Source organism: Phaethon lepturus, unplaced genomic scaffold (assembly GCF_000687285.1).
Source record: "Phaethon lepturus isolate BGI_N335 unplaced genomic scaffold, ASM68728v1 scaffold45542, whole genome shotgun sequence".
Classification (NCBI taxonomy): Eukaryota; Metazoa; Chordata; class Aves; order Phaethontiformes; family Phaethontidae; genus Phaethon; species Phaethon lepturus.
Genome location: NW_010524956.1, coordinates 3,132 through 18,256, shown reverse-complemented (window position 1 = coordinate 18,256; position 15,125 = coordinate 3,132). Strand labels below are relative to the sequence as shown.

The following is a 15,125-nucleotide window of genomic DNA, read 5'->3' as shown; positions in this document are numbered from 1 at the left end:
GTTGCCTGCCCCTTCTTCCAGAGGTGATAATACCATCCATAATAAAAACAATCATACACCACTTCAAATCTGTTTCTAGCTCAAACCAAAACCAAACTCCACAAAACCATGTACCAGAATTGTAGAAAGTATTAGTGCTGTGATATAGCATGAAATGTAAACATATCTGTTAACTGTTAATTTAAAACATTGGGTTTAATGGAGACAAAATGTTTATAAAACACCCTATACCATAGTTTAACAAAAACAGTTATGTGTCCAGAGGAGATAAAAGATGGATCATCTTTTCCAATAGTGTTTGGTTAATTCATTTCTATGGGAAATTGTCTTAACATTTTTAAATAACATCAGAGATGTCCTCCGGACTTTTAAAAATAGTTAGACATGATAAAAATGTCTCCTATTGGGGTTCATTCTGTAATGCCAATTAAGGCAAGAAGTCAATAAAGTAGCACAGAGGGCTCTCCTCCCCTGTTTTTTTTTTAATTACTACCTTTCAAAAACTAGAAACTGACTATTCAGCATTGCAAGTCTTGTTTTCTAGCTGACTGCCTTCATCTACTGTTGATAAAGGTACACAGAAATCATCCAGTACACTCCATGGATTGACTAAGCTACAAAAAGTGTGCACTATGGCACAAAAAGAATGTGTATTCTGGTAGCAAAACAGCAAACGTTAGCTTATTTTAAAAATTAGAAAGCATACAGTTCTTAAAGATGTAGCATAACTATAATCAGTACCAACTTTTTTCCTAACAGGGGTGCCTTTACATATATTTTGGAATACCAACAGATGAAAAGACAAAGATGATGAAATGTCAGTTGCGAGCAACAGAAAATTAGCCCACTAATGTATATGCACATCTAGTGCAAAGCCCATTGATATGAAAGTGAGATTTTAACGCTTGATGATTCTATGCCTAATCCATATATAAGGAAAAGCACATATGCAAACACTCAGATCAAGAGAGAAACATTAGAAGCTATAATTGTATTTATTTAAAAAAGTGATATCAAATACAACCATATATATTCGTGCCTATTTGGAGAGCATTTTCAAAGTATCAAACAGCACTGACATTTTCCAGTCAAAACAATGACAAAGCGTTTCAGTTTTTCTTTTTTAATCTTTTCAGTATTATATGCTTTATATACACAAAATAGACAAAAAACTGTATAGGAATCCAGAGCCAAAGACTGAAAGCAGAGTCTCAAGATGAAAAATCTATTACTGAAAGTGATTTCTAAAATACACAGCTATTAGGCAAGAGATGAAAAAAATTATTCCCTTACAAAATCCTAACTCTACACTGTTTTGTACACATAGGGTCTCATGTAGCAAAAAAATAAAATTTTATCAATGCTTGCATGCTTTAAAGACAGTATAAAGGTTTTTTCCTCCTGTTTTTGTGTAGTGGCATTTAAATATTACATCCCTTTCTGTTCAAACCTTTTCTAAGTTTGCCTTCCTCAATTTACACAGTGGCTGTACTGGTCAGAGAGGAAGAGGATTAAAAAAACCACAACCAATAAACCATTAAGTGTAGTAACAATTATTTGCTTTTCTTAACAAATAAGTTAAAGTAAAAACATTTTGATTGGGTAAAATCAGTTGAAAAGTCACATGTACTTCAACATTCTGAAGAACTGTAATTGGGGACGAAGGTGACTGGCAGGTTAAGTGCTAAAGCATTCCCTCCATGCCTGAACCACAAATAAGGCAAAATGTGTGTATGCAGGTTAAAAAAAGTGTATTGCAAAACAGCTCATGCTTTTAAGATGCAAACCCAGATACAACACAAAGAAGCTACTAATCTGAAGCTGAAGAACTGAATATTTGGACCAGGCCAGTTCAAATGTATTAATATGAAGTATTGTTCTTACTTAAACAACTGATTGTGTGTGGGGGGAATGGGTATATACGTATTACATATTAGACTTTTTTTTTAATTATTTGTGAGTAACTATGAAGATTTCCCAGGAGCAAAGTTCATTTTATGCAAGACAGTAATGGCTTGACAAGTGAGTAATATAATTTTACATCTAAGACCTTAAAAAAAAGTTTCCACTTCGATTTTTCTTTTCCTTGGATTCTTTCTTCAATTCCTTTAAAACTATGTGCTGGTAACATGAATTGTACAATAATACTTCTTTGTAAGTCTGAGTTCTAGAGGTCTCCAATCCTATTCCCCATGATATTTCTCAGTAAAAAGGCTTCCATTTGCATGTTTTCATCATTGTGTTTGAAACAATAACTAAATTCTAGAAAATTTCACAGGCGTTTTAGAACTGTAACACGTTCTTGTTCATTTTTAAAAGCCTAACCATAATTTTTTTAGTAAAGCAAAGCAGCTTGCAAATGACAATATTTGTCTGAGAAACAGAAATGGAATAGTTTACTAGACATGTGCAGAAGCTATTTTAAACATCCTACCATTTTATAAATTTGTAATAGAAGCAATAGTCCAACATTAAAACACATTGGAGATTTAACTTTGTATTGGTTATTTTTAAGTAGTCTGCAAAGTAACTAAGTATGAAAAAGAAGTGTACATTAGCTGAAAATTACATTTAGACTTGCTGAAGTTGTTTGAAGGGCAGAAGGAGCCCAAATATTGGAGACTAAGCCAGTATTGTATCAGATTAGTTTCAAGCCCAGAAAAATGTGAGCATTTAAATAGCTCGTATCTATACCAGCTGTGCCTAACAAGAATCGCATTCAAGCATGACTGCATTACAACACTTTTTCCTCCTGCCTTCATTACAAGAACATGAAAGCAGTTTACAGAATTATACTTACAGAACTAATTTGGGAAGATATTTAATGTAAGTATCACTCATTCTCCTTACCCCTTTGAGTTCTATAGGCAGAAAAACACAAATTGTATCACATTGACTGTTCACTGTAAGGAACACTAAAAATCTGTCTGAATGAAGTCTAAAATTCCTTCAAATATCATACTGTAATTAAAAAAAGTTTAAAAAATAAATTTCTGCTCCTTTACAATGGACTTCGGCCTAAAGCTACAACATGGGAAGAAAACCCTTCAGCTTGACAAGAATAGATAACACCAGGAATAGGCTCTAAATTAGTAAATGCCTTACAAGCATAGTTCAGCCACGTTGAGAACTGTTTATCACTGAAAGAATGCACACCAAAAAAATGAGATCACCTTTTTATTGACAGCTTCTTTGCAGGTCCACAGCTTTTGAACTTTAGATCTGGGTTATAAAATATGTACTGTCAGCAACTAGTATTAGTCTTTTCCTTTGGTGCAATTAACATACGTAGCTTAAATTGCTACCTCTTAACTGCTTGACTGGGCAGATACACCTATCAAATTCGTTTTGCTGGAGTGACAATGTTTCTACACAGAAAGGAATACAGTTAGCCCTGAATGATTGACACAGTTGTGCTTTTCAGGCACTGTTACTTGATATTCCTTACCCATTAGAACACTTGGGTGATAAAGTAACTTACAAAGTGACATGAAGGTTCAAATGCAAACCTCCATGCTCTAATGATTATAAAAACATGTAATTGTCACGGGTTACAGTTAATGCAATTCAAGGGGCTTAGATTTTTTTTTTTAATATAGGGCTGCTACACTATATAGCTATAGAAATAATACTTTATTATATTCTTATAATAGAGGATAAGAGGTCCAAGTTCCAAGTACTGGTATGAAATTGCCAGCCTATACCTATTTATAAAAATGAGAGTCGTATTTCAGAATCAGTTTATGGCACAACAAAAGAAGAAAAATTAAAGCTATGGATAATTTACAGACAAGCAAAGAAATAATTCAGTGCTTTAGAGATTCCTTTCCTGTTTTCAGTTCCATATAAATTTTAAACTGAAAGCAGAAATTTACATCCTGAAAAATATAGCATTTCAAAATGGCATATGCACATATGGACTTTTAAAGCTACTATTTAGCTGTATTAATTTGAGGCATTACAGATATTAATTATAATGTGTATGACAGGATTATTTAAAAAAGACAAAATTTTAAAAGTTTTTAAAAAGTACTGCTGTCTCATGTCAAAATCCATATTGTCTTACACATACCAGTGGTTCTGGTGACATTGGTGGAAATTCATCACACAGGTAAGGAAAACAGAATTTATCCCAATTATGTATAATATAATAATATCCTAAGCTATCAAGAAACCATTACTGTAAACAAATCTTTACTGAGAGGTAAGAGCCCTTTCATGTACAGTACTACTTGATGCTGAATGTGTATTTCCATCTAGCTACCATTCATTTCATACTAATTTTAATTAAATGTTACTAATTGTGCAATGATATAACTTCAGAATATTTTAATAAAGAAATTTGGGGTTATCTTCAAAAGATTCTTAGAATGCCTGTGCTAACTGTTAATGCATTAAGTGGACTACAGCTTACATACCCTATCTACGACATATTTCCATATAATTTATATGTAAACAGAATTTGTATTTCAAGCACCATTTAGGAAAATGAAACATCTCAATTGTTGCACTGAAGTTGAAAGTCAGGTTTGGTCACCCTGTTACACATTCATCCTGGATATCAAAGACAATGTCTTACAACCAATAGAATAAGCTCTTTCACATACTTTGCTCCTCAATTTTTCTCAGGATCAGAAACAGCGTAAAAATTGTAAGGTGCGTGAATAAAGGCCATTCCTGAAAAAGCTGCAACATTCTGACAGACACTCATAAAAAGCATTTCAGAAAGAACATCCACACAGACATAAATATTCATTCTTAAAGGAGCTACTTGCACAGGGGTCATTTCAGACTGCAGAAATGCAACTTATATGTGTGGCACTGACTTTATGGCACCTAAATCCCCTCCTCCTTTCTCCTAGACTCAGTTACAGCTCTTTCATACTGAAACTCCAGCATGAAGGGTTGAGCTGGAATAGGAAAAAAGACTCCAGAAGAGGTAGAAAAGAAAACCTGTTTAACCCAACTGATTATATGCTACTTTTATAATAAAGACAGTGGCATAACTAGGGAGAGCATAAGAAAACAAAAACAAATGAAAACCCACAGGCGGCAAGTTATCTGCCAAAAGACAACAGGGCAATGCAAAAAACCTACTTTAAACATGGATCTGAAAATTTTACAGTTGGAACTAAAAAGTAAAACCTACAGTTGGAACTAAAAAGTAAAGCCAGAAAGTGTTAGAAGGTCAGAAATCACCGAAAGATTCAGGAGTAACATCATCATCAACAATACACTGAAGATTTTCTCTTGAATTGCAAAGTATGAAGTTTCTGGATTCATGTTTCTCCTGCAGAATGGGCCATTTCAAAAGTGGACAGCAGGATCAAAAAGTTGACATTAAGTCATTGAGAATAAACAATCACAAAATAAGTTATTTAGGATAAACAGAATTTAATTCTTTTTCCCATTTTAAGTGATTTCTTATAAAGAACTTCGTAATTTATGAGCACAACTTATTACTTGTATCTATTTTTCCATTGGTACCAGTTGATGCTGGTACTCGGCACCTTTAGAATTCTTCAAAACGATTTAAACTTGCTTTTTAAATGAAAGTTAAGCTGCTACACATGTCTAACTTTGTTCATGTGAATAGTTTCAGTAATTTTAATACAGCTACTCTTGTGAACAGATGTTCTGTAGTAGGAGTGCTACAGTTTTCTAAATTAGTGCAATCTTTTTTGTATTTGCAGATTCCCTCTAACCTCTGACCTCCAGCCCCCCTTTCATTCCTGCTGCCAGAACTCTGAAATGAACCCTGCTTGTGCAACATCCACACAGTAAAATTATAATGGATACTTAGTGTTTTGACAGTAAGAGGGGGGGAAAAAAGTTACATCATTTCTCCTCTTCAGTATTCAAGTGGTTTCTAACAGATTCCAGAGACATATTCATGGCTGCTTGAAGCATGTCTTCTTCACTCATATCACCTCCTAAAGAGAATAAATGCATAGAAGTTGGATTAAATGCACAGAACTAGTTCTCAACTGTAGTTAAATGCTTTCTTTGTTCCTTTAGTCCACACCCACCTGTTTCCACCCCACCCCCAAAAAAAGTTTTTTGTTTTTTAAAAAATCACTGAACATTTTGCACTTAGCTTTCCATCCACAATAGTCAATTTGTAACAAGTAATACACATTAATTTTGGATCACCTCTACTTAATCCTGGTAAGGCCTACATACTTACGTTCTACCAAAAACTGGTTCCAGTAATTTTGTTAAATATTACTCCAAGTTTATTACATTGTCATACAACTTTAAAGGTCATTTAGAAAACAAATTGTTGGCAGAAATCACAAAGATTACAATTTGTAATGCTCCAGCCAAATAAAACAACAAAAAGCAAAGCCAGAACTCAAATGGTCTAACAGTAATGCTCTTCTCTTTGAAACAGGATATTGACATTCAAAGCAGAACAGGCTTTTCAAGAAAGTGATCCTTTGGTTCACCGCCAGGAAGAATAATGGCTGTGATACAGTCTGAATGGCTGCCAGAGCGAGGAAGTAGGAAGACAAGGAAAGTTAGGAAAGAGCACTACAGGTGAAAACAACATAAACATTTCAGTGTTGGAAATAAGTTTTAAAAAAACAGTACCTGGGTCAGCTTCTGGAGTGCTTGAGCTTAGAGCTGGCTTGTCATGTACATTCGGGGTCTGATCTTGCTGCTGTAGCTGTTGTTGCTGCCTGGAAGTGTTACAAATTTATAAGAGAATAAGATTAACATCAGTATGAGACCTGTATCAAGTCTGTTTCATTGTAAGGAAGGCCAGGAATGAGAAGTAGAAGCTGTTTGGTACAGTAACACCCTTGCACCTAAAATCTCTTCAATCGTTTCACCCTACTAACCTTCAGACACCTATCTTCCCAACATTATACTCCAAGCCACATTACTATTTTCCCAGAATTTGGATGTTCTGCATTCTTATCTTCTCATGCAAAGCCTAACTCCTCCAATCCATAGCATTTCTCCCTGGTCTTTATTTCCTCCATCACTAGGAAACAGAGGTAAGGAAAAGCTGCGACAATACACCAACTATGTATTAAGAAGATACTCCAGAACAGCAACATAAAATATCATCTAGAACACTTTCATGTGATGCACATTAGAGGCATCATTACCAGAAGCAGAGTCTCAGAGAAAGAATACTTTTCTTCAGGAAAATAATCACAGACATTTAAAAAATTTCATTTAAAACACTTCCACAACATATTCTATAAAACATATTCTATGTTTTCTTTCTTCACAAGACTGATATTGCATTAGTAACAGATCCCCTCTTATTTACGGCTTTCTTTTCTTCATAGGAACCACCTGGGAATAGCAAAATTCAGGTACTGTTAGGAAAACATGTTAGAGGTAAAAGTTAAGCTGGACCTTAGTCAGAAATCCAACCACACCACAAAAGCACTGAAAAATTACATGTACTTCCACATGCAGTTTTCTATCAACTACTTTACTTTTCAAAATAGGCTTGTCTTCTCCTTCGGAGTTCTTCTGAAGAAAGGGAGTCTGTCTGACTGGTGTGAGGTGACTGAGGAACATCCCGTGGTAATGAGTCTGAGAACTCACTTCGACGACTACCTAAAACCAGAATACGCCATATGCTACTAATTACAGTAAAATGAAGTAAGTAAATTAAATATAGCTTAAGAAAATGTCTTCAAACTTGAGAGGAAGAAAGAGACTTGTTGGAGAAATAAGCACTAGGCTAACTTCACTTGATACTATCTCTCCTCCTCACCTTAGGACTGTTTGCCTTCTCTCCTGCCACCCGTTGCCAATTTGTTCTTGCCTCCTAATTCTCAATGCTAACATGAAAGTTGCAACTTTCCAAGAAACAGAAAGGAGATGGCTACAGAAAATTCCAGATTGTCCTTCCATGCCTCAAAGCCAGTCTTCCCAGAAAGCTTGATGCACGCTGAAGAAAGTGGCTAACAAACTAATTTCAGTAGCTACCTAAAGCTTAAGCGACATGAACATTGTAAGAGAAATTTAGATGACCACTGCACCTTGCATGCTGAGTTGAATGGCTCTGCGAAGATCGGCTTCTTCATCTTCCATATCAATTTCCTGCCTACTTAGAGCCAGGGCTCTCTGAAAATTCTCTTCATCTTCATCTAATACGCCTGTTCCGTCAAACGGATGGTTAACTTCTATTGCTTGGTCCACATCACTTCTGGGTAGCCTATGAAATTGATAAATTTATGGCAGAATTCAGACAGAAATCATCAACTTTTACTGTGAGATTTAAAGTATATATTTTCTGCTGATTTAACTCTACTTTAACTTCGGACAAAACACATTTCCAATGAGAAAATGTTATATAAACAAATATTTTAATTTCTACATGAAAAAGCACAAAAGAGGTGCAAGCAGAGCTTGCAGCTGTAAAAATTAAAATACTGCAATTCTAAACCCATGCACATGTTGACAACAATTTGTTTGACAGGAAAAACTTCAAAAACAATACGGCTACAAAAAGCAGTAATACACATTATTCAAACCTACTGCTATTTAAAGTTACACCAGCAGAAAACAGTGCATGTGGTGTCCTCCTCATGAAGTTTTGATGACCACACTAGAGCAACAGATCCTCTGTAAACTATACACACTTTCCATGTCACTGCCAAGTAGCTTGTTTTTATTCCATCATTTTACAACACCAGTTTACCTTTACAAAGTGGAAGAAATAATAACGAATTAATTCCTCTGAAAACTTTAATCCTTTTTATCGGTATGCAATTTGTTCACTATGAAAATGTGATAAAATTATTGCAGTAGTAGTACTTTATATGCTTTCAAGGATGTTTTGTATTAGCAGTATGCATCACAACAGAGCAGCACCACAACATTTACAATTAAGTTATTCCAAAAGGGAATGTTGTATGATTTACATGATGTGGAATTCAGATATGGGGTTTTCGTTCTTTTCTCCTTATGACAGAATGCACAAGCCAGTCTTAATTATAGATTGATTACTATTAACCATAGTTTGGTAAGATTTTCTAACCCATTTTACTCTAATTGAAAAAATATAGTAATCATGAAGTTTGAAATCTGCGCGATACACCACTTATGCACATGGCAAGATTTAATCCTTATTAAGGTAGTTTTTGCTGACTTAAAAAGTACATCATTTGTATTCTACCAACTTGCTTTTACTGGGTGCAACAGTAGTAAGCATATTGCACTACAGGTACTTCTAATTACATCCTAAAGGGGTTGTCTCCATGTAGGCATTTATCACAGAAACCAATCATATTGAACATTACTAAAATAAAATCTCTATTTACCTTACCTCTGATCTCTCAACTGTGCTGTCTCTTCTCCAATTAATTTTGGTCGCTGCATCTGCTGTACCCGAATCATCTGCAATAGTTGATCAGCCTCACAGTCTGGCAGGTCACCTTTTACTACAAATATGGAATAACCTGAGGAAAATAAATCATAAGTCTACAGCATTAAGGTGCATGCATAAACACTCTAAAACACACACTATATGGAACACAACGATGTGCAATTTATTACAATGTAAGGCTCTACCTTTCATTATAAGGACTTGGGTTATTTCACTATTTCAATCATAAAACTAAGGGTAGTTAACTGAATACATAAGTTCTAATAAATAATGATTATTACCTACTTTTAATCAATGAGATTTAACATCTGCAAGTTACTATTACCTTCCTGTTGTAATTGAGCCAAGAAAAGTGCAAGATATGTATCTGATATTAGTTCTGGACCCATCAAGAGAGAGTTCAAGTTAAACCACTGTAATTAAGAAAAAAAAGGTTTGAGAGAACAAATTAGCATAAAGATTACTCGGTAATCCATTTCTGTACATTGTGGTAATTTTCTATGATGGAATATCCGAATAAATCTAGTAAAATAAATTATCAAATTAAAAGTCTTTTGAAGCACAACACGTATACTGGTAAAGGTTACCCTTCAAATATGCTTCAGCTAACCGGAGATCTGAAGTGGCAAAATTACTGCCTGCTGTCTCCCATTACTGAACACTGGTACCAGGCAAACAGATTAAAACAAATAAAATATAATGGTAGAAGAATTACTTCAGACATCATTCTAAAATTCTGCTTAATCCCAGTTTTAAATCTGTTAAGAGACTAATGAAGGAAGAAACCCTACATAAGTCAATGCCTTATCTTAAGAAATTAATAGATAAACGGAAATTGAATTCTTTCCACTTTCATTAAACATGCTGCCTTTAATAGCTGATGATGCTGAAAAACTACTGTTTACTTTTCTCTGAGATAATTTTTAAATCTAAAAATTAAGAAAAATGAGCTCAAATTTAATATGCTGCTAGTACAGTGTAATATTACAATAGGGGACACTTGAGATAAATAAACACTGATCATTTCTAGTTCCCTGAAGAAGATAACTAGTTATTTATAATACTTCTTCTAGAGAGAAAATATATTCAACATGGACAACAAAATATTCTACCTTCAAAATCCCATATACATTGCAATCAATCTGAAGAATGTTTTTATACTATACTTGTTCAATATTATCCGATTTTAACCAGGAAGCACCATTTCAGATAGCAGAAGGACAATTCTATCTACATTCTCACTAAAATCCATTTATCTACTCAAACTTCCACATATGCAATCATACACTTGCAGTTAGGCCCATACTAGAATTCACCTGGAATACAGGTAAGTGACTATCTACCATTCTGTCATTCAGTCACTTAAATTGTCAAAAATACCTTTGCCACTAGGAAAGGGTAAGACAACCAACAGCGTAAGAGGTAGGGAGTAAAACGTTATTTAAACAAATACAATGGACAGATTACAGTCAAACTTTTAAAGGGGAATATGGGGGAAGAAGGTTTGGCAAACTAATTTTGCTTTAACTGTGACAGAAGAGAAGCAGGTGAAATCTAAGTCAACCTATTTTGTCTATCTTTTCTCATTACCCTCTAAGTAACAGACATCTAGTATTGTCTTCATGTGGCTACAAGCCACATGCACAAGCAATAAACATCCCCTCTCCAACTTAGAACATTTTGGGCTAGAATGCTCTCTCACAAAATTCCACCTAACATAGTTGTATACATAAAGGAACATTCCTATACTTTTAAGAGACCATTCAGCCTTTTCGATATCAAATATACAAAAATTACCTGTAAACATTATCCATACTTTTAAACTAAAGCAGAACAGCAGAGTTTAGTCTGTTTAAACACAGGTAAATTTTTAGGTGTTTTAATCTGGATGACAACATAGGTAGCTACCACTTGCAAAATGAACCCAATAGGTAAAGAGACTCCTGTCCATTGCTGTAGAATCTAAAAGCTTATTTAATGAACTTTTTCTATAACAAAAATAAACCTGAAAAAAACAAATGCCAAAACAGCTTATCTTGTATAAAAGCTTATGCAGTATGATCCAGAACAATGATTGACTACTGAAATGAACATTGCATTGGTGTTACAAGGGAGACAGATGTGACTTGAGTTATTATATAGGTACCATATACTTATATGGCCATCCCTTACCTTTAATAACTATTTCCTGCTTGTAATACAATTGTTTCAGAAAGTTTTCTAAAATAGTGCAAAGTTGTGATTCTATTTTCCCAACCTTATCTTTATGGATAGTCTTAAATACTAGCAATCATGAATATTAATACATTTGAAATTTGAGCTTTTTCTTATACCTACTGTCCATTTAAATGACCAAAATTATTTTTACAATAGCAATAATTCAGTGCATTAAAAGAAGTTTGCATTCTATAGGCATCCTAATCCTTCTCCAGGATTCCCCCCTCCCCACCTGTACATTTTTTCTGCTATTTTTCATGCAGAAAAGAAAGAAAAAAGCTTCAGATGTCACACAGATTCTACCAGAGCTGCAGCTCCCTACAGGACAGGTTCACTGGGGAATTGATCCCAGGCTAACATTCATAAAAAGCTGCCTGGTTTTTGGGGGATACTATTAAAGGAAATTGCAGCAAAAGCTTGCAAAAGGCCAACACACGGTCTACTCACAACCACTTTTCCACCCCCATTCTGAAGTTAAATTTTAAATAAAAAAAAAAAGACAATGTCACCTGTTTTCCTAACTTTCGAACTGTAAACCAGTGTTCCTTATAATTACAAATAAATGATTTTTCATTTCTGCAAAAAGAAAAACAAAAGGTATAGATAAAATTCAATACTCTAATACTGGAATGCATGTTAATGTTGATGTTCTTTGCTACCACTAATTTAAGCTTAAACAATAACATTTCAGTAATACAATTGTTGATGTTATAGAGTACTCATACTGCTTTTATAACATATAGGAAGTTGTCAACATTACTGAGATCTCCATAAACCTGTAATGCCACAGATACTGAGGTATCATCAAGGCACAGTGGACAGATGTTCATATACACCCCCAAAACAAAAAAATTAAAGACAGAGGGGATAATAAAAACATCAGAATGGAACAGAGCTTGAAACAGTAATTTTAAAGATCTAAATCATAGATTAAGATTATTATTTTTCTGTAAAATCAAAGCAGGGATGAAAAGAAAAAAAAAAAAAAGTCTTACATGGGGTCGATCCCAAGCCTCTGATACTCTGGGCTGTTGAAGAGGATTAGTTCTAAACCCCAAACTTTCAAGGCATTGCTTATAACCTGTCAAAAAATAGCACTTTTCATGAGTCAAACCAGTCAAATCTAAATTTAAGCAATGCAACCACCTTCGCTGCTATAAACAATTATACTGTTTTCATAAAACATAGGTTTCAAAACATTGCTAGGAAACCTAAGAATCACATTATTCAAAATGCAACTGTCATGAATCTACATGCAAACATAATACATCTAAGAGGAAGTAACAAAACTAGGACTTAACTGAGATGTGTTAATAAGCTTACTCCCCCAAAGCCGTAACTTCACCTCTCACAGGTACTTTGTAAATTGTCATCTCTCTGCTCCCAATGTACTACTCTGCCCTCTCCCCTCCCCAACATAATGTCATCCTTCCCCCACAGTAACCACTGGAAATATTGCACCACTGGATTGTCACAGGGTCTGTCAAGTACATTAGCACAAACTCTTTTACAATAGCTGTTTAAAACTATGTGAAATAAAGCTGTAAGAAATTTTAAATCAACACTTCATCTTCCTTTCAGCAAGCCAGCTATGTAGTGAGTAAAGCAATGACAGGACAAAAAAAGTAGAATATGAGGAAGCATTTTTTTTCCAGCTTCAATACTGAAGCACTACAATCAAGAATACAAGAAATGCCAAACTGTTAATGATTTTTCACTGAATAGAAAAACAGCCCTGTCCTGCCATAAGGAAGAGAGGCTCTCAAGGGATTCTGGAACATTGACAAGTGCCTCTGAAAGCTCAGGGAACAGCCAAAGGTGCAAAGCATTGCCTCCAGCTTTAGCCTAGGCACAAGCCCCAATTTGGTGCTCAATACCTTTTTTTGTTGTTCTGGTTTAAGTATTTCTTATTACTCACTTTTCCATTATGGTCCTTAAAAAAAAACAACACACAACAAAAACCCCCCAGCTCTAAAGTGTCTGGAGTGTGTTATAAAAACTGGAATGCAGATATTGCAGTTTTTCCATTCTGCAGATCACTGTAATAACCCTGTAACCACTGCCAAGGGCTTTACAGTCTACAATTTGAGAAAACAATCTCAAGTCTGCTTTCTCACCTGTAGTCTACAGGAGCCAAGGTCTATACTTGAAGTGCCCATTAGAAGCTACTTAGAAATCAAGCTTATTGCCAGCAGGTGTCATTTCACAGTTCAGAAGTCCATGCTTCTACCATGTGTTTAAGGGCCCATGAACTGAAGAATTGCAAGTCACTGTTCTTAATGGAAAACACTCTGAAGATTTAGAAGTCCAGCACTTAATTCCATTAAGCCTATAAACTGGAAACTAAATGAAAAAGCTCGATGCCATTTAAATTGTATGAGAGTACATATATTGCATAAATAAGAAATTATGTCAGCTGTGCTTACTTGAATTGAGAAGAATCCACTATCATCCATATTTACAGAAGGCTGCTGCTCAGTGTGAGGTTTGGAGAGAGAAAAGGGAAAAAAGGTGTAAGCATAAAAGATCAGAATTAATTCCATTTTGAATATAAATATAACTGCATATACTTAACAGAACAACTAAGTATGTCCTAGTCTATAAGGCTGATTACAATGTCAAAAATAAGCTTATTAATTAAAAACTCAAACCTTCAAATTAGAAATGCTCAGTGCTTAAAGGACAGACAAGCACGGGAACTTCTGTTCCTATCTCTGCCATTGGCTTACAAAAACAAAAGGTAAATCACTGATCCTTCTCCTTGCCATGCCTGACCTGCCTACCTGTAAGATGAAGATAATGTAGCTTTTTGTAGAATTACTGTAACACTGTAATAGTAATATTTGAAAATGCTAAACTTAAGATGCATGAATAAAAAGGCCTATAAATTTAAGAACTTATAGCACTAGGAAATTAACCTTCTCTAGCTATGCAAGAATAGCAGGCCTGTGCTACGCAGTATTAGATTTCAGGCAAATATCAAGCAATCTCAAATTAAGAAGATTTTACCTGTAAAAACGTTCTATATTCTTCACTAGACACTCCTCCTTCTGCCATTCTCATTCTTTCTTCCTCATCCAACTGCTGTGCAATAGAGGATAACTCAACAGGACTAAAATATTCCCCTTGTAGCAAATTATTCAGACAGTGCTGAGCACACAATGAGCCTTCTTGCTAACATTGGAAGAGGAAAAAAAAGACAACAACAAATATCACATTAATGTTTTACCCTATAAAATGACTCAACCATTTCATTCTGGCAAACTTCCTGCCCTACCCACTCACCCAGAATGACATAGTCTTCAGATGTGTTACACTGCAACCTACGGAATACAACCCTCTCATCAGTTTGATGGGGGAAAAAACCCAACACACATACTACTTTATTTACTCAAAGGAAATAAATTCCGTGTAAAAATATTATTTTGAAAACACTGTAAAAATTGCCAGTGGCCTGACCAAATCAGACAAGGACGTTGCAACCATAAGGACAATGGATTCTGTTCTCTTCCAAATCATGACCACATGCAAATGAAATGGTTTGGATCTC

At 34.8% G+C, this 15,125-nt stretch overlaps 1 protein-coding gene across 1 annotated transcript; it reads right to left on the bottom strand.

Moving 5' to 3' along the window:
• Positions 1-5,838: 5,838 nt before the first annotated feature.
• Positions 5,839-14,763, bottom strand: ATXN3 (ataxin 3). Its single transcript, XM_010282604.1, has 10 exons — positions 14,585-14,763; positions 14,002-14,046; positions 12,571-12,656; positions 12,085-12,151; positions 9,684-9,771; positions 9,299-9,431; positions 8,010-8,185; positions 7,458-7,581; positions 6,595-6,683; positions 5,839-5,933 (listed from the first exon to the last, which is right to left on the bottom strand). The coding sequence occupies exons 1-10, from the start codon at positions 14,636-14,638 to the stop codon at positions 5,839-5,841; spliced, it is 957 nt and encodes a 318-aa protein (XP_010280906.1). The 5' UTR covers positions 14,639-14,763.
• Between the last annotated feature and the right edge of the window lie 362 nt (positions 14,764-15,125).

Bases quoted from the DNA above. Each gene is read 5' to 3' on its own strand.
- ATXN3 (XM_010282604.1), bottom strand. From the start codon at position 14,638: ATGAGAATGGCAGAAGGAGGAGTGTCTAGTGAAGAATATAGAACGTTT. The intron at 14,047-14,584 runs GTAAAATCTTCT...CACACTGAGCAG, and splicing joins AATATAGAACGTTTTTACAG to CAGCCTTCTGTAAATATGGA. The intron at 9,772-12,084 runs GTGACATTGTCT...TCTTAATTACAG, and splicing joins TTCGAAAGTTAGGAAAACAG to TGGTTTAACTTGAACTCTCT.